At 35.7% G+C, this 19,340-nt stretch overlaps 1 protein-coding gene across 4 annotated transcripts in view; it reads left to right on the top strand.

Moving 5' to 3' along the window:
• Positions 1–19,340, top strand: part of CUL4B (cullin 4B) — a 31,738-nt gene that overhangs the window by 7,971 nt on the left and 4,427 nt on the right. For 2 of the 4 annotated variants that reach the window (XM_044763284.2, XM_070503032.1), the window contains exons 4-20: positions 4,013–4,116; positions 4,625–4,694; positions 5,326–5,399; positions 6,203–6,365; positions 6,513–6,602; positions 6,903–6,985; positions 7,616–7,683; positions 8,611–8,729; positions 9,329–9,521; positions 10,533–10,637; positions 11,122–11,232; positions 11,665–11,756; positions 12,870–12,977; positions 13,864–13,977; positions 14,701–14,806; positions 16,143–16,315; positions 18,331–18,483. In XM_044763284.2, the coding sequence (XP_044619219.1) occupies positions 4,013–4,116; positions 4,625–4,694; positions 5,326–5,399; positions 6,203–6,365; positions 6,513–6,602; positions 6,903–6,985; positions 7,616–7,683; positions 8,611–8,729; positions 9,329–9,521; positions 10,533–10,637; positions 11,122–11,232; positions 11,665–11,756; positions 12,870–12,977; positions 13,864–13,977; positions 14,701–14,806; positions 16,143–16,315; positions 18,331–18,483 (1,926 nt within the window). The remainder of the gene's footprint in view (positions 1–4,012; positions 4,117–4,624; positions 4,695–5,325; positions 5,400–6,202; positions 6,366–6,512; positions 6,603–6,902; positions 6,986–7,615; positions 7,684–8,610; positions 8,730–9,328; positions 9,522–10,532; positions 10,638–11,121; positions 11,233–11,664; positions 11,757–12,869; positions 12,978–13,863; positions 13,978–14,700; positions 14,807–16,142; positions 16,316–18,330; positions 18,484–19,340) is intronic. The other 2 variants (XM_044763286.2, XR_011499893.1) reach the window with 2 other exon arrangements.

Here is a 19,340-nt window from a genome sequence, read left to right as displayed (position 1 = left end):
ATAATTTAGATTTTGTTGCTGTATCAGTTGTTGAAAAGTTTTGTGGTGTGGTCTTTCCTTTCTTTCTTTGAAACATATGGTTGGAAAAAATAAGACCCAACCTGTTAGGTCAATGACCAGTGTTCAGCACCCTAATAGGAATTTAATATCTTTCTTAGTGTCTGTTGTTAGATCAAAAACATTTTTAGATTTCCTCCCTTACCATGTTTTAGTCCTTTATTTTTTGCATTCTTTGTATCTTTTATCTTTATTTTAGTCATCTTCATTTTTTATTCTAGTTTTTTCACCCTTATTTGCACTCCTTCCCTCGTCCCAAATGCAAATCTTGTGCGCCTTTGCTGCTGCTTAAATCCTATATTCCCCGAAGCATCAAATTTCACAAACTGTAGTTTTGCATTTCATTTTCTACATATTTATATTTTTTTGGAGTGTGGTTTTTTTTTTTTTCCAGACAAACACGTTTTTGATGTGACATGTATGTATTTGGGTAGGGGAGGGGCCGGGATTTGGAGGAATAAAGGTTAAAATCTTGCTAGAATTTTCTTTTTTGATATCTAACTACTTTTAAAAAAGGATTTAAGGAAGCATATTTACCAGTAATCATTGGGAGCTTAAGTAAAAAGGTAGTTTTATTTAAGAGACTTGTAAAACTATCTAGAATCTGTTTAATGCAAATAGTTGCCTGTGAAATGAGGTTATTTTAGTAATAATTATACTAGATCAGACTTTCAGGGATTTCCAAAATGTTTAGTGAAATGTAAAATAATATATTTCTAAAAGTGCCTTTCAAAGATCTGGAATAAAATAGAGCTTCTCTCAAGCTCCTAAGTAGTGATTTAACACTTTCTTATTCATGTTTGTATCCTAGGACCTAACAGGATACAGAGAGTGCTTAGTAAACACTCAATCTTGTTGAATCGATGACTGCTTACTCTACGCAAAGCTGGGCAGACACCATGGGCATGTAGAGATCACTTAGTCCTTGCCCCTAAGGTGTTTATATTCTAGTAGGTTCGTGAAATTAGTTTATGACCAGCATTTTTTTAAAGAAATTAAATAGGAAATAGAGTACATCACATGTAGTAATGGTAAATGTAGTTTCATGAAGATTTTCTTTGTTACATAAATTTATTTTATGTGCAATAGATTGTGACATAAAATCTGTTTCTTACTGTGGCTTGTCAAACATTTTTGGAAGCCACTGTTTTAGGCACATATGACTGCTCCAAACAAACCTTGCTCAAAAGTGAGGAAAGCAGAGTGTTTAGATCACAGGGTGTGTGGAAGATTATAAACAGACATGAAACTAAAATGGTTAAGACTGAGCCTTGAATGCCATGCTGAAAGTGTGGTGGTGGGGGAGATAGAAAGGATTTTATTGAGTGAGGCAAGTATTTAAGTGTTTTGAATATTTAATATAGTCAGGTGGGTCAAAGCCCAGAAAGTATTACAGAGCGTGTAGTGAAAAGTTTCACTTCCACCTCATCCTCCAACCCTCATCCTCTCCCCGCAGCTAGTTCCCCTCTCCACAAACATTCTTAGTTTGGGGGGTATCTTTCCAGAGATGTTTTATCTATGTAAAAAAAAAAATCTGTGTTTTCATTCATTTTTTCTTTTTTACATAAATGATAGTAGACCATGCACCACACCACACCATTCAGTCCTTTGTATTTTTTTAGACATATGGGATTTCTCTGTAACAGTACATGAAGAACTTGAAATTTGTCAAGAAAGGGAAATTACTAGATCTGGTCTATATATTAAGAAGCAGTCAAGGCTAAATTAGAGAAGCAGAGTGTTGTCTTCCAGCTTGACCTTCAAAACTCAGCTTAGATGCTCCTGTCTTTCCTACTTTTCTTGCCTTTGACATCTTAAACCACCCTTCAGCTAAACACAGGTGAGGCTGTGTGCGTATAAAGCCCAGCTGAATTCTCTGTTTCTCACTATTCCCACTAGCTCTTTATGCATTTCCCTCTGGGTCTTTGGGACTCTGCCTCTTTATCTTGCTCACCTCTTTGCTTATCCCAATCATAGCACCTAGCACACTGTATTGTAATTATGTTTTCTCATCAGTTTTTTCCTAACACTATAAGCCCCTTCTTTGTGCAGGACATTTTTCTAGTTGTAGGTACATTGTTTTTTTGAATATTTACTATATTCACCTTGTTCAAAGCCCAACAAGTTTTGAAGAACCTATTGATACATGGGCACGTAGTCTCTTTCTGTCATTAAGGAGAGTTGGGGGACAGGATATACACATAAAAAGATATAGTATTGGCTCAGTGACAAGTCAGTGTGGTATGATTGGTGATAGTGCCAGGTGAGTCACTGGTAGCTGAGGCAATTAAGGACAGCTTATTGGAAGAAGTGGGATGTAGCTGAGTAGGAAGGGAATATGGTATCTTGTATGAGAAGATAAGTAGGTGCATTGAAAACTACTCTATGGGAGAAAGGAACACAGCAGAAGGGGATGGAAGAAATACTGGAAGTGGAAATGTGGAGAAAATGAAGTACAAAAGCAGAATCTAAGCAGGAAATGAGAAATGCTGAGAAAATGAGTCACTCAAAAGGAACCTGGAGATACAGTGAGAAGACTACTGAAGGGGGAAGAGAGAGAGCCCATAGAGGACCAATGTAAACAGAGAGGCACATGAATAAGTCTAAATACACCCTGTAGGCATTTGTGGCCTAACTCATGGAAAGTAACCAGCAGGGGACTCAGCCTTCTTATTTCTCCTTAGCTGCTGGATTTAATTGGCCTGCTGTTTCCTGGTGAGGTGTGGTACCTTAACCTCCAGTGGTCTTTAAGCTTTCTTTTCATTTGCTGATTTATTTAGTAGACTTGCATACTGGGAATATGACTTTCAACTACATATTTATAAAATTCCACTCCAACCAGCAAAACTTGGATGCTCCCTTAGAATCAATTTTAATGGAATTTTTGCCTTCTGTTGTGGTGAAAAAGGAATCCTGATGTTATATTTAAGTCATTACTAGTTGGAATTGTAGATTATATCAGAGTTCATCCTAAGAGTTTTACCATGCCTGTTGTTTTAAATTTGAAAGTCTTTTGATATGCATAACAAGAAACTCACTGAAATCTGAAGTTTGTCCTTTTGGGATCTGAGTATAAAAGAAGACCAATTCAGCTATTAGAAGGAAGTAAAAATACAGTCAGTTCTTTTGTAATTAGTGTTTATTCAGTTGTACAAGTTTTAAAATGCCTGTATTTATTTAAATATTCTTAAACAAATGTTGGAGAAAAATCCTCGTGTTTAATTATATCATACTCATTATAATACTTTAGCAATAATTTCTGCACTCTTCTGTTCAGGAAAAGCAAAGAAAGTATAAATAAATTTTAATTCAGTAGTGGTTGGACTGCCCAACCCATCTGATAAACAGTTGGTGAAATTATTTTTTAAACTCAAAATGGAACTCTGCTTATGAAAACAGTTAACTTTTTTTTTAAAAGATTTTATTTTTTTCCTTTTTCTCCCCAAAGCCCCCTGGTACATAGTTGTATATTCTTTGTTGTGGGTCCTTCTAGTTGTGGCATGTGGGACGCCGCCTGAGCGTGGTTTGACGAGCAGTGCTGTGTCCGCGCCCAGGATTCGAACCAACAAAACACTGGGCCGCCTGCAGCGGAGCGCGCAAACTTAACCACTCGGCCACGGGGCCAGCCCCAAAACAGTTAACATTTTTAAGAGCAAGATAGCATTTATATGTAGCAGTTGTTTTAAATTGGATGTCTTCACAGGGGAGAACTTGGCTTGAACCCCTCCATCCTTAACCTGTGCAGTCATAATAAATATGTTAACTTTTTTGGTACAGTACATTGGTTATGAAAAAGTTTACTATATTGGTATTTTCTTGTTTTACCTTGTGTTTTAAATGGATGAATAACTTCTTAATAAGCTGACATGGTAGAAATAGTAAAATAATATGAATTTGATGTAAATAATTGAGAAATCCCCTCCTTCTCTCCTTAAGTATGTGTTTAATCTTGCAGGCTGTAGAAAATCTCTGTTCTTACAAGATTTCTGCAAACTTGTACAAACAGCTGAGACAGATTTGTGAAGATCACATCAAAGCACAAATTCATCAGTTCAGAGAATATCCTTTTAAAACAAAAAGTCTTGTGTTTTCATCTCCACCTCCCTCCTCATCCCTCACTATTTAACCCAGCTTGAAATGGAATACCTGTGTTTTGTAGATTTGTTATTTTTGTTCATTTTGCTTCTAGAGAAAGAAGCAACAAATTTTTGACTTTCCTGCTTTAATTAGGGTCCAAATCTACATTGTAGTATTAGTGTAAATAAGATGCCCTTACGTCTTTACTCTTTTTGTCCTAACAGATTTCCATTTGAGGAAAGATAATCTTCTAAGGGAAATCATAAACTGGAAACACAATGCTCAATTATGTCTAAGACTTGTATTTAAAGGTATTTTTTAGTGGGATCTAAAATTTTTGAACAGTTTAAGTAGCATTTTGTTCTATAATTAAGTGCTATTTGGTTTCATTTATTATGTAGAGTATTCCGTATTTAAGACAAACATGCTCTTAACATTGCATGTATTGCTTGTACTAAGCACTTTAAAATTTCCTTAACATATATCTCACGGATTCATTGGATAGTGTTCTTTTTCTAAAGAAGATCGATAGATGCTGGCAAAACCATTGCAGACAAATGGTAAGCTGGAAAAAGTATTACATTTCAGCTAACTATTGTAGTTAAAAAATAAATTTCTTTAAATATAGGACTATTAGTTTTAAAAGCTTTGCAGTAGGTGGACTGCCTCAATATCTGCTCTTGTTCTGAATTGGAAACTAATTTTGGTTGAGTTTTCTGTTTTAAAACTACAAGTTATATAGGTAAACCAGCATTTTAGAATGACTTACACCTTAGAATCATTTTAATTTTTGTCACACTTAACCAGAAAGTTTTATCTCATTAAAAAAGTTTCATTTAGTCTGTCAGTCTTGGTGAATATGCCCACTATTTGATTACCTGTGAAGGTGCCTGGTGGTCCTATAGTTTAGCTTACTCAGACCACAAGCTTTTCCTTTCTCTCTAATCTGGTATTATTTTATATCTTATTTTAAATGCCCCTTTTCTGCAAACTACATCAAGGATTAAGACAATAGAATATTTTAATAAAAATGGTATGGGAATATTCTCAGGTAGATGTGTTTATCCGTATGTTTGATCCTAGTAGTCTAGTATATATACAGGCGAACCCTGCAATTTTATTCTTATTTGAGAGCAAATATTTCAACTTCACAAAGTATAAAAATTGTTTGATTTCTTTTTTCATTGGCAGATCATGATCAGGAGCATTTTTTTGTTTCTGGATAGAACTTACGTTCTTCAGAATTCAATGCTACCATCCATATGGTAAGGATGCCAGAAAAAAAGTATGAAAAGATTTGTTACAAATCATAGTCAAATCTTAATTACACTAATGGAAGAGAGTAAGTGATACTGTGAATAATCTTCAAAAACTCACATTTGGCTTCTAGACTTGTATTTATAGCAGGTTTACCTTCTTAATTATGTTTTGCCTATGCCAATATTAGAGATAATGAACATTCTCTGAGCATATAATAATTTATGAAGTTTTTTTGTTAGTCAAAGGGGTTAAAGTTTGCTCTGGACTAGCTGAGTGTGTGTCATTTTGTTGCTGATCAAGAGTTCCCTCATTATCTTTTAACATTAATATTGAAAATGCCATGTATACGTGAAAATAGAATAGTATAATGAGCTCTTTCCCCACCATGTGCCTAGCATCTACCTATAGCAGTTATCAGGGAGTTTACTAATTTTTGAGTACTGAAGCCAGGTGACAGATGACCGATTAAGCACTTCTTTAGCAGTACAGTGAAGACCGTTTTACATCTTTGAACTACTTTTGTCTCTTGATTTATCCGAGGAAGAAATAGCCACCAAAGGAAATACAACAAAACTTAGTTATGGAGGAAGACAGAAATTTAGCTTCAGTTCTCATTAAACAAAACAAGTTTCCTGTATGCTTTAATCTCATAATATCATTTAGAATTAAATGTGTGGATTTTATCCTTTAACGATTGCTGCTTCAAAGCCGGGAGCCCTAATTAGCACATGGTGAGAATTTAAGCAAGCCTCTCCAGAAGTGATATTGTTCTCAATTAATTTAGATTATATACATTTTTTTATTTTAGGGACATGGGGCTGGAGTTATTTAGAGCTCATATTATAAGTGACCAGAAAGTCCAGAATAAGACAATTGATGGCATTCTTCTCTTGATTGAGAGAGAAAGAAATGGTGAAGCTATTGACAGAAGTTTACTCCGAAGTCTTTTAAGCATGCTCTCTGATTTGCAAGTAAGTTAACTACTTCACTTACTACCGAGCTGATTGCTACCCCAGTTTGATACTTAAAAACCATGTTGATAGTGATGTTCACATAGAAGACATTCAGTAAATATTTATTGAAAAAATGAACTCCTTTATTTTGTTCCACTCTCCCAGATTTATCAGGATTCTTTTGAACAACGATTTTTGGAAGAAACTAACCGGCTCTATGCAGCTGAAGGCCAAAAATTAATGCAGGAAAGAGAGGTATTTAAAAATCATGATTAATAAATTCACTGTGTCTCACAATAGACCTTACTTTATAGAACATAAACTGCCCTTTGCATTTATCTTCCCAGCATTGTGATGCTTTTCTGTCGCTTAGGTGCTCCTTTCTTTTCTCTCTTCTTAAAGGCCAGAATTCTGGATCATATACTCTACCTATAATTTTACATATGATTCAACCCTGTCACCTTTGACAGGGCTGCTCACAGGATCTTTTGGACTTGACATTTTCTGAATGATTTATGGGGAGGAAAACAATAATATAAAAAACTATCTTTGTAGGTTCCTGAATATCTTCATCATGTTAACAAACGTCTAGAAGAAGAAGCAGACAGACTTATTACTTACTTAGATCAGACCACCCAGTAAGTATTTCATGTTCAGCCTAATAGCCTTAACCCGTGTTGTTGAATCACTTAAGGCACGTGAGGCATCCTCAGGCATGTTAGTAACAATTTTCAGGTGTGACTTGAGATTTTTTAACAATTGTTTTTATAATACAAATTTCAAGTTGTTATTTTCCCTAGTTAATTAGATTTAACCAAGGATTTGATTATTGGTTGTGTGTATGTGTTTAGGACATAATTAAAAAATGGTATTAGAAGCTGATGTGATCTTTGAAATCTTCAGGCCAATTAAAATTCAGTGGGTGTTTATCAGAGAAACTGTGCTTTCCTAAATATTACCAACCAAAGAGTTCCTGTAAGCAACATAGATAACTTCTTTACCTTCCTAATATAAGCAGAGAAACTTGGAAATAGCCAGCAAGACCATGGAAATATTTATTTCATGGTGTAAATCAAATTCTGAAATATACAAGGTTTCCTTCTTCTAAGCCTAAAGTGAAGTAACTCTGAGCACCAGTCAATTTAAACATAGGATAGGAATATTTAAATGAACACAAAATGAGCTATTTGACTTTCACCCCCAGGAGAGGCTATTTAAATTTTCAGCAAAGTCAAACGTCAATAATTCTAAACTTCTTTTCCTTGTAGGAAGTCATTAATTGCTACTGTAGAAAAACAACTTCTAGGTGAACATTTAACAGCAATTCTTCAAAAAGGTAATTGGTGATTTATAAATAAGAAATTACCTTTAAAATGGTAGCAGCAAGCAAGTAGAAAACATTTTTAAAGATTACCCTTTTTAAAGCCTGATAGCACGTGGCTGCATTTCTGAGGATGGACACTATCCTTTTTCTCTATTCATTACAGTAAACTTTCAGGAGGTACCTCTTTTCCTTAACTTAAAGATATGGGCACTAAGACGAGAGAGGTCCACCAACCCCAGTAAAGAAACACTAGGAATTTGGGAATTCTTGACTTAATTTGTAAGATTACAGTAAGGAAAGGCATTCCTTTTTACACTAAAATGTTTTTGTTCATAGCATGTAAAACCAAGCACTTCTACTAATCCTGAGCGATCTTTGGAGAATACCCTGACTTTTACTTTGAGAATGCCACAAATAGGATAGAGTCTTACCTTTCTCTCCAACCATCTTTTCTTTTGTATAAAATGGATATATTTTAGAACTTTAATGCAGTCACACTGTTATTTCATTCTAAAAACCAAATTTGTTAGAACCTCATTTAAACTTGGCCTATTAATGCATGGTTTTTGATATACCACAGGCCATCTCTGATACTCTGAGATAAAGCTATGTACACTAAACTAAAGCCAGATATACTATGGCTACTGCACATGTGAGGTATATATAAATTGGTTTATACATCTGATCTACCAATTCTAAATGGCACAAACTGTTACACAATTATTTTTATTTTTATTTAGACTAAAGTTGCTATATTTAGTTTTCACTTGGAAAGGTGACTGTCTATTTGGGTTTAATTCAAAGCAAATCTCTATATTAAAATTCACAGACTAGTCATAGTTCAGACCAGCATCACAATAATAATTTAACTTAATTTTCATTAAAATGTCTGACATTTTTGTTCACCATTTTTAAATGTCAAAATTTTTGAAAATTCAGGTTTAAATAACCTCCTTGATGAAAACCGAATTCAAGATTTATCTCTCCTGTATCAACTCTTCAGTAGAGTTCGAGGTGGCGTTCAGGTTCTGTTGCAGCAGTGGATTGAATACATTAAGGTATTAACAATTAACCTGCATCTTTTTTACTCTCATAGCTTGTAATCTGTGTGCCCAGAATACATATCAGTGAGCATTTCTTGTTAGATCCAATTTTTTTTAAGTAATGAGAGTTTTGAGAGCAGTCAACTTAAGAATGATAGCTCTATGGCAAATCAGCAATAAAACAGTTACCTTTTTGATGTCTGACATGATTTCTAGCTCCAATCCTTATAGCAGTGAATGTGGGAAAAGAAAGAGGATGTTTTTGGGATCCAAAATTTCTTTCATTTCTTCAGTATTACACTGAAGCCAGATTGCTGTTTTCAAAAAATTCAAAGCTGACTTCTTTAAAAGTAGGGAAAAGAGCCTAGAGTTATAATAATAACCCATTATGATATTGTATACCCAGTGGTCATTTTTTATTTTATAATTATAGATGAATGGTATCAGTCTGGATGTTTTATCACTTTATTTTTTGTTTTCCTGACTTCAAAAACAGCTTTATTTTAATTTTTTGAGATTTTAAAATACGTGTACCTTCTTAGAATATGATTTTGGGATTGTTTTCATTGTAGATAATTCAGTTCTAGTAAAAAGTGGTAATTTTTGTTTTTCAGGCATTTGGCAGCACTATTGTAATTAATCCTGAAAAAGATAAAACTATGGTTCAGGAATTGCTCGATTTTAAAGATAAGGTTGACCATATAATTGATATCTGTTTTCTGAAGAATGAAAAATTTATCAATGCCATGAAAGAAGCATTTGAAACATTCATTAACAAAAGACCAAACAAACCTGCTGAACTTATAGGTATTTTTCCAGTCATTTTTTCTGGTTATTTTGTGTTCTTCTTTTATTCATAAAATTTTAGTCAATCTGAAATTTTGACAGAGCTGTGGTATATTAACTACCTTATTTAATTGAGGTTGCTTAAGCTAGTAGTTTCTAAGAACCTGGATGTAAGGAATAAGGCCCTCAAGCTAAGAACGTCTCAAAGCTCACATGTCACACATGATGTTCTTTCGTTGTAAGACAGTACATTGGACCCTATTTACTTTTATTAAGTTTGATACCTGTTTTCCAAGCCTACAGCAACTTAGAGGTGGGGCTGGGTGCTGTTTCTAGAGACCCACACTTAGGGCTACAAGAAAGATAGCACAAAATTATAGTTTCAGTGAGAAAGGAAAAACATTCAGGATGAAAATAAACCTAATAGTCTGGGCCCATTTAGTGTAAGTGTATGGTATACTGCAGTGTATCTCAGGTTTTCCCACCTAAGTACCTTAATGTCAGAGGAGGTACCCTGAGAAGGTCTAGAGTCTTCTGCCAAAAGGATGAAATTTTGTTGGTTTATTACTTATCCTTAAAATTTTGCAGATTTGCCTTCTACTCTGTAATGTATCTGGTTTGTTTTAATAGAAAAGTAGTATTTAAGGCTGCTTACTGTCAGTGTAAAATGAACACTCCAGAAGATGTGCCATGTCTTTCAATGACTTTAATGACCCCAGCACAGGGCTGTATATACCACCCTCTCCTGGTCACCATACCCCATTTTAATAAACATCAGTATAGTGGAAAGGACATTATATATGGAGCCAGAAGACTTGGGCTTGAGTTATTTATTGGGCTCTGTTATTTATTAGCTCTGTGACATTGAACAAGTCACTTGATCTCCTTGACTTTGGAGACTTTAAAAAATGCATGTATACCTCTGAAGCATTGAAAAACTCAGTATATCACACTCCTATTTGGATATATATAGTGTCCAGTACCTCATGAGTACCCATGATCACTAAACAACAAACTTTTCCCCCATTTTAGCTAAGTATGTAGATTCAAAGCTTCGCGCAGGCAACAAAGAAGCAACAGATGAAGAACTTGAAAAAATGTTAGATAAAATTATGATCATTTTTAGATTTATCTATGGTAAGTATTTATTTTTAAATTAATGTTTTTCTTTTAAAACAAAGCACTCAACAGAAACTAGCAAGTGTAATCAACTTGGAGGGAGTATTTATTTGGGAGTTAGAGATTTAAAATTCTATTTCTTACATTTAATTCATTTTGTACTTGAGGAATGTTACTTAATTGCTTTGTGCTTTGACTTTTCCACTATTAAGAGCCTTGATTTTTGCTGCTTGTTTTAATCTCTAGAGTATTGATGCTAAAGCTACCAGGCAGCTAAAGCTTTTCTAAAGAAAAGTTAATGCAGTCTTAATTCTTTACAGCAAAAACCTTTGAAATGTCTGGCACAAAAATCTACCTCTAATGTTTCTTGCATTTAACAAACTTGGACAAAATCTATAAATTTAAATAACTTGGAGTAATGGTGTGACTTATTAGGCACTTTGAAGCAATTCTGTCAGAACTTCGTATTGGAATATCATGAGTTGTGTTTTATTTAACATAGGCAAGGATGTTTTTGAGGCCTTCTATAAGAAAGATTTAGCCAAGCGCCTGTTAGTTGGGAAGAGTGCATCTGTAGATGCTGAAAAATCAATGCTGTCCAAACTTAAACATGGTATGTTTGTCATTCATTCTGTCTTTGATTTCTGAGGGAAAGTTAGCTTAAGTTTTGCTTTTTTCAGTCGATTGCCTCTTTAGTCAATCATCGTTTGTGTGATGAAAATGTAAAATAGCTCAGGAGATTTCCAATCTGTTGTACATATCCAGCACTGTTGTTGGTTTTTTTATAGTGAAGCATTGTTCTTGTTTTTATTTGTATAAAAATTTCCCATTTATCTTATGCCTAAATAGTAGGTAAGGTTACTACAGGATTAAAGAGTTTCACTCTGAATTAGTGGGGCATACACTTTGGGGTAAGGATTTTTTTTTTCTTGTGAATGGTTAAATACCATATTTCATGCTAAAGTAAGTTTTGCATTTCATGTTTTCAATTTTAAATTGTTTTTACCACTTTAAAATATTATGAATGTGTAAACATCTTTAATAGAATGTGGAGCTGCTTTCACCAGCAAACTTGAAGGAATGTTTAAAGACATGGAACTTTCTAAAGACATCATGATTCAGTTCAAACAGGTAAAAGTGAGTTAAACTCTTACTTAATTCCTCGAACTTAAATATATTTAGTTATCTCCTTGCTGTGGTGTGTGCTGAAGAGGATAAATAGAAACATGTTTGTTGTACATGCTTCATAGCACCTTAGATGGTATTCACAGTAGAGAAAAATACCACCAATGAAATGTAAGTATATCTGACCTACTTCTGAATTTATTCTCAATATACACCCAAGATAACACAAAAGTAGAAATAAAATGTATTGAACTGAAGTCAGGACAAGAAAAGCTGTAGCTAGGTAGTGAGAACAGGGCTTTCTCCAGCATCTAATCACTGTTGGCTATTTGCATGTTCAAAGCTGGCAATGTGGAAGAAGGGAGGTGATAGAGTGGTTGTATAAGGCCTTTGGGGACATTGGGAATGAAAAGCTAGATGCACGGTTTTGCAGATGTTGGTAGAAGGTGATTTTGAAATATTTAAGAGCATAGGTAATAGTGATATCAAATTAGATTTTCTTCTCTTAGGGTTTTAGTAATGACTTCTTTACCACTGTATTGCTACAGTGGGAAGTGAGAGTGGAAGACTCAAGAAAAAGATCAGGGTCAGTAGGATCATGGGTCCTATAGTAGCTACAGAATAGGGTTTATCTGCTTTGCCCTTTCCCCTTCTTCTTCCTTCCCCACTTCAGGTCACCCCCTGCAAACAGGCAGTGGAACAAGTGAAAAACCGGAGACTTGGGCTTGCTGGTGGGGTGAGGAATGGGGGTTGCTGCAAGGTGTTCCAAGCCCACATAGGGGTCTCCAAAGGTGGGGACTGCAGGTGGTATGGGGGAAAGAATGGAGAAGAGATCCTGTAACAGCCCAGCCATATGTGAGAAATTATTTAAGTTGATAATGCCTCTAACGAGGTCATGTGATCCTTGTCTGCCATTACACCAAAATGTTAACCAATGCACTTTTCTAGTGCATTTAATATAGGCTTCATTTTTAGTCCTTTTAATAGTTGCCTTTTATTTTAAAGATGGTCAGTATTTGCATGTAATTTTATAATGGGAAACTTCTTTAATTGGTCATTTTTATGACATGAAATGTATGCACTTTTGTTTTTAAGATCTCAACATGTGTGTTTATCTTATTGTAGTATATGCAGAACCAGAATGTACCCGGGAATATTGAATTAACTGTGAATATCCTGACAATGGGTTATTGGCCAACTTACGTGCCTATGGAAGTCCATTTACCACCAGAGGTAAGAATTGCTGTTTAGGACTTTGAGTTATAAGCATAGAAATGTATGACACTTCCATTTTGCTTGTCATTGAACAATTAAATACTTTTTAAAAGTTTGTGTCAATAAGCACACCAGCACCAAATGCCAAATGTTTTAATATTTTACTCTTCTATTTATATTACTCTTGAATTTATATCATTAGAGCACAGCTAATGATGCCACGTTTCTGGGTCCAGAGGCAATTTCCCTGACTTGTCTTTCAGTTCCCCAGATTGTACCCATCACTCTGCCCAGCAGTCAGAAATTCTTGCCCATTTGTCCCCTGGGGGTTGGATTGCTGAGTGATGGGTACGTGAGTAAACCCATCCTAACTCTTGGGGAAAAGTCTAACTCAGGACTGAAGTTTAGGAAAAGGGTTAAGCCTAGAGAGATAGATACTGAGAATCCTCCATGGAGATGATCATGGAAGCCCAGGGAGTAGATCTCTCTCCTTAAGGAAGAGGATGTAGAAATAGGAAGAAAAAGGCTGAGGCAGAGCTTGGGAAAAGGCTCACATTTGGCAGGTGGTGGGAAGAAGAACCTGTGAAGGAAACTAGTGAAGAAGCAATAGTGAGATAAAGGAACCAGCATGGTGCAGAGGCACAAAAGCCACTGGTGGTGAATGTTTCAAAAGAGAGAATGATTAAATGTTGCAGAGAGATCAAAGTGTAAAGACTAATGTCATTAGATTTTGTAGTGGAGAGATCATTACCTTACATCAAAGTGATCGGTGGACCTACTGGGTAGCGTCTTAGAAATTTCCAGAAATTATTACACATGAAGTATAAAATAAATAAAACGTGAAGAGTAGCAATTGTGATACTGGATACAGAGCTTAAATTAAGCTTTATTTTATTTACCGTAGATGGTAAAACTTCAGGAAATTTTCAAGACATTTTACCTAGGCAAACATAGTGGCAGGAAACTTCAATGGCAGTCAACTCTAGGACACTGTGTACTAAAGGCAGAATTTAAAGAGGTAAGTGGATATTCCTAGAACTTACTTTTCACCTTCATCTTTTGATATTGAGGTCATCCCTCTTAACCTGAAGGTTTAAGTTACTTTATAAATTTATCTTAAATATCTGCATGGTACAGTGATAGTTTGTCACAGCTTTGTGTATATTATAAGAATGTGATCTTTTCCACAGTTAATTGGTCCTGCTGCAAAACCAAAAATAACAACCCTTTTCTCCTACCCTTTCCCCACCTGTGGATGCAGAATTTTCATTGCCACTTCTTGATAGGAAACTTCGTGTTACTAGGAGCTAGAGGATGGAGTGGGTGTTAAGGGGAACCTAGTTCCCATAACTAATTTCAAAAATTTCCCACAGCTTTTCATAACTAATCTGAATCAAACAAGTCGGAAACGCATTTGAAATAGTGATTTCTTGCTTCTCGTGATAAATATCTGTAATGACACATAAGGCTGAGTTATTAATTTTCATTACTTTGTTGTTCTGTTTTAATTATAAGGCTTAAAAAAAATACCTGTAGAAAGGTCACCCAATCCTTGCTCCTATTTTAGGTAGGATCACACCTAAATCCTACACTGAACATACTGGCTTTTCTGGATAATGTTAATCCATGTTTCTAAATCCACTAATTGAAAAATGCTTTTCCTGTAAGAGATTAGTTATTTGATTAATTTTTCATGTGTTTTAAAAAAAATGATGGCTAAACACTGCTGTTTCTCCAACAGGGTAAAAAAGAACTCCAGGTCTCTCTCTTTCAAACACTGGTGCTGCTAATGTTTAATGAGGGAGAGGAGTTCAGTTTAGAAGAGATCAAGCAGGCTACCGGAATAGGTTGGTGTTGAATCAGTTGATTAGCAAGCAATATTCAGTGTCCACTACGTGCACTCCACTAGATTAAGAGCTTTGGGGGGATACAAAGAAATAATCCCTCTCCTCAGCACGCATAATATCACCATGGGGAAAGGGGGAAATGACACTGGAAATTCACAACCAATAAGTACCAATCTGGTGCTGAGTAGGAGTGTGTTAGGAGTTCAGCAAAGGAAGAGATCACTGTGGACTGGCGCAATTGGGAAAGCCTTCATGAAGGAGGTGGGACTTGAGCTGGGTCTTTAAGTTTTAGTTAGAGAGAAGGCATATGCTGCAAGGGGAAATATTGTGAGAAAAGGCTTGGAGATGGGAATGAGCACAGTGTGGGCAGGAGTCATGAAGAGTTTAACTGCAGCATAGAGTACAGTCATGCATCGCTTAACAACAAGGATGCTTTCTGAGAAATGTATCCTTAGGTGATTTTGTTGTGTGAACATCATAGAGTGTACTTACGCAACCTAGATGGTATCGCCTACTACATACCCAGGCTATGTGGTACTTATAGGACCTCCGTCATATATGTGGTCTGTTGTTGACCGAAACGTGGTTATGTGGCATGTGACTGTAGCGAGATATGAAGTTAGATAGATAAGATGGGTAGAGCCTGATCATGGAGAGCCTTAGGAATCCAGTGGATGAAACCTACATTGTAGGGTCTCGAGTGTGTATATACACACATAATGGAAGTGACTTATTTGGACAACTTACCTGGAGTCAGTAGACTATAGGGCAGCTTGGAGGATGAAGAGATTCCAGTCCAGAAGCTAGTGGGGTAATTCAGGCATAAAGTGATGAGGGGCTTAGACTAGAATGAGGGCAATGAGAATGGAGAAGAGGCATCTCTAAGCAAACAACTACTAGGTACATGGAGGATGAAGGAGAAGGAAGAGTTAAAAGATGATTGCAGGGTTTCTCACCAGAGTTGGTTGGTAGCTTCACGACTAACAGTTGGAAAGAGGACACAGTTTTATGGGGAAGATGATGAATGAAATTTTGGACATAACTGGAGTTGATGATAATAAAATAGCCAGGTGGAAGTGTCCTTTAAATGTGGGACTAGAAAGAAGTGAGATGTCATTTCTGAAGATTTGGTAGTTATCCACATGGAATAATTGAAGCCTTTAGAGGATAACCAGGAAAAAAGCCATTGTATAGAACAAAGGAAGTTACTGATGACGTTGGGGAAAAAAGGAAACAGTTTTAGTAGAGGGATGGATGGAAGCTAGATTGAGGTTGAATGTCACTGTTTGTATTGATGAGCAAGTAACAAATAACTAAGCTGCTGTTTCTTCTTCAGAGGATGGAGAGCTGCGGAGGACACTGCAGTCATTGGCCTGTGGCAAAGCTAGAGTTCTGGCGAAAAATCCAAAAGGCAAAGATATCGAAGATGGTGACAAGTTCATTTGTAATGATGATTTCAAACACAAACTCTTCAGGATAAAGATCAATCAAATTCAGATGAAAGAAACGGTATTTCTTTTGCATTCTCCTCATCCTAATGCACTGGAATTATGTGTGTTCATAATAAAAATTTATAAAGAAGATTTTATGCTTATAATACTACCACTAACATTTTTTGTTCCTATATCTAGCTCAGTGTATTTCATGATTGGATTTTGCAGTTTTTTTTTTTTAAAGGTTTTATTTTTCCTTTTCCTCCCAAAGCCCCCCCGGTACATAGTTAGTTGTGGGTCCTTCTAGTTGTGGCATATGGGATGCCGCCTCAGCATGGCTCGACAAGCAGTGCCATGTCCAAGCCCAGGATTCGAACTGGCAAAACCCTGGGCCACCGAAGCAGAGCGCGCAAACTTAACCGCTCGGCTAAGGGGCCGGCCCCTGGATTTTGCAGTGTTTTTGGAGGGAGGTACACACAATTGGGCCTGACACTCAGTGTAGTTTTATATCCTGCTTTTTCTGTTTAACGTTAAATCTTTAGAATTTTTCTTTGCCATTAAAAATCTTCATAAAATGACAGATGGCCACACAGTATTCTTTTACATGGCTATTATAATTTATTCAACCAATGTCCACTGTTGGGCAATTAAATTCATAACTTTTCAGTATTGTAAATAAAACTGCAAGAAACATCCTTGTACCTAAATCTTAATTTCTTTGAGCCTTCCTTTATGATAAATTCATGGAAGTAGATCTTTTGGGTAAAAGAGTGTGAACATTTTAAGAGTCCTAGTACGTAGTGCCATATTGTGTTCCAGAAAGGCTGGACCAATTTACACTGTTTAGCAGCCTGAGTGCTTGTCTTAATGGTGCCTTCACCAGCACTAAAGATTGTTTTCTTTTTTAAATCTTTGCCAACTTGCTTGGTGAAAAATCTGAATGATTTAGTTAGTATTTCTTTGCTTAACAGTGAATATTTTGTTAGTTTTTGCCATTTGAATTTGTAAGAGATGTTTACTAAGCAAACGATCAACTGCAGCATTTGAAACTAGTTGGTTTCCAGTCCAACAAGGTTTAATGCAGTACTTGAGAAAAAGTTTTAATGTGGCGCTGAGGTCAGTATCTCAGACAAGCTCCTTTCTTGTTTACATTCACATCAAAGATGTAATAATCCCTTAGAAGATTATTGTCTTTTTAAAACGTGTATGCTGTATCAGAAAGAAACTGACTGCAAAAAGCCCTAACTGTTCTTTTTAATTAGGTGCTAAAGATGAACGTTTTTTCTTTAGCATTAAAATTGGTAAACTGACTCCTAAACACTTAAATTTCTGTTATTCTTGAATGATTATAGGCACTACCTGTGCATTTCTGATTTATATATTACAAAATAAAAATTAATTTTTTTAAAAAAGTTTGACTCCAGTTAGCTTAGCTAGTTAGTACCATGCTTTCAGTCAGAGATCAGAGTCAGTCACTTTTACAAATAAGCTAATGTCATGCAGAAATCTGGTCAATAACCCATTGTGATACATTTAGAAGATTTTGAGGACAGAGTAAAAGAAAATGATAAATTCTGTATTAGCCGCCTCTACTTCTAGAAAGGCAACTTGAGGGGCTGGCCCCGTGGCTGAGTGGTTAAGTTCACGTGCTCCGCAGCAGCGGCCCAGTGTTTTGTTGGTTCGAATCCTGGGCACGGACATTGCACTGCTTGTCAGGCCACACTGAGGCGGTGTCCCACATGCTACAACTAGAAGGACCCACAACTAAAATACACAACTGTGTACCGGGGGGCTTTGGGGAGAAAAAGGGAAAAAACTTAAAAAAAAAAAATAGAAAGGCAACTTGAAAGATGGTATTTTTCTGTTAACTAATATTGGCATTACTTCATTGGTGAGGGGCAATATAATTAGGTCAGAAAGGAGTTATGTTTGTAGGGTTTTTTCTGTCATTGTCTATTTGTAAGGTTCCTTTAGATAATTCAGTATATTTAAAGCATTAACAGTGTGTCATGTACACAAAATGTATCATTTATGTAAGTAATCAAGTTTCACTTCAGGTACAATTCCTGAGTTTAAAACTTTTTTTGTTAGGTTGAGGAACAAGCAAGCACTACAGAGAGAGTATTTCAAGATAGACAGTATCAAATTGATGCTGCAATTGTTCGAATTATGAAGATGAGAAAGACACTTAGCCACAATCTCCTTGTTTCGGAAGTGTACAACCAGTTGAAATTTCCAGTTAAGGTAGGTACTTCTGTGTTTCCATATTGAGCTTGTTATATGTAAAAGAGTACGTTAGGTTTTCAGACACGAATCTTACAAACACGGATTAAAGCCTCAAGACCATTTGGAGGGACAGATTTATCATGCTCATATATATGATTCAAAAAAACCTTTGTTGGCATATGTGGGCAGCTGTGACAAAAGGAGAGAACAATTTATAAAAGCTTATTCTTGAAAGTTTAGCAGCTGAATGAATCTGAAATTTCCAAGTTCATTTACTGTGTTTGTTTTGAGCTTCTTTGTTATTTTTTTTCTTCCTTGAAATAACTTGGTATTTGACAGATTTGGTTATTTTAAATTAAATTAAATCTCCTGTTTAGTTAGCTTATATAAGTGTCCTTAAACTCTATACAGATAACTAGTCATCATTAGGCGTCTTTTTGAAAAGTTTAGCCATGGTTCTGGCAAACTGAAATTGGTCATTAAATGGACATGTTCCAATGTAAATGCCCAATAATAAAGAGGCTTAGACAGTGTGGTGTTGTACTGGAGTGTTTAACAAGTTTTAAAAGATTCCCAAATCCTCACAATGATAAACACTTAATAGAGTTTGGACAGATTCTTGGCTGTTGGGGTTCTCATGAGCTTTGAGTTTAGGTAAATCACTTCACCTCGTTGATCTTGTTTCCTCATTTGTAAAATGAGGATAATGATGGTACTTACCCCATAGGATTATTGTGAGGCTTAAATGAGATAATGTAAGTGAAAAATTTAACACTGGGCCTGGCACATAGTAAGTGCTCACTAGCTGTTAATTCTAATAAGGTTGGCTTTCTCTCCTCTCCAAACCTAATACTGCCTTGTTATTACCACACTCT

This window comes from Equus asinus, chromosome X, assembly GCF_041296235.1.
Source record: "Equus asinus isolate D_3611 breed Donkey chromosome X, EquAss-T2T_v2, whole genome shotgun sequence".
NCBI lineage: Eukaryota > Metazoa > Chordata > Mammalia > Perissodactyla > Equidae > Equus > Equus asinus.
The sequence above is the reverse complement of the archived record's forward strand: the minus strand, read 5'-3'. Positions and strand labels throughout refer to the sequence as shown.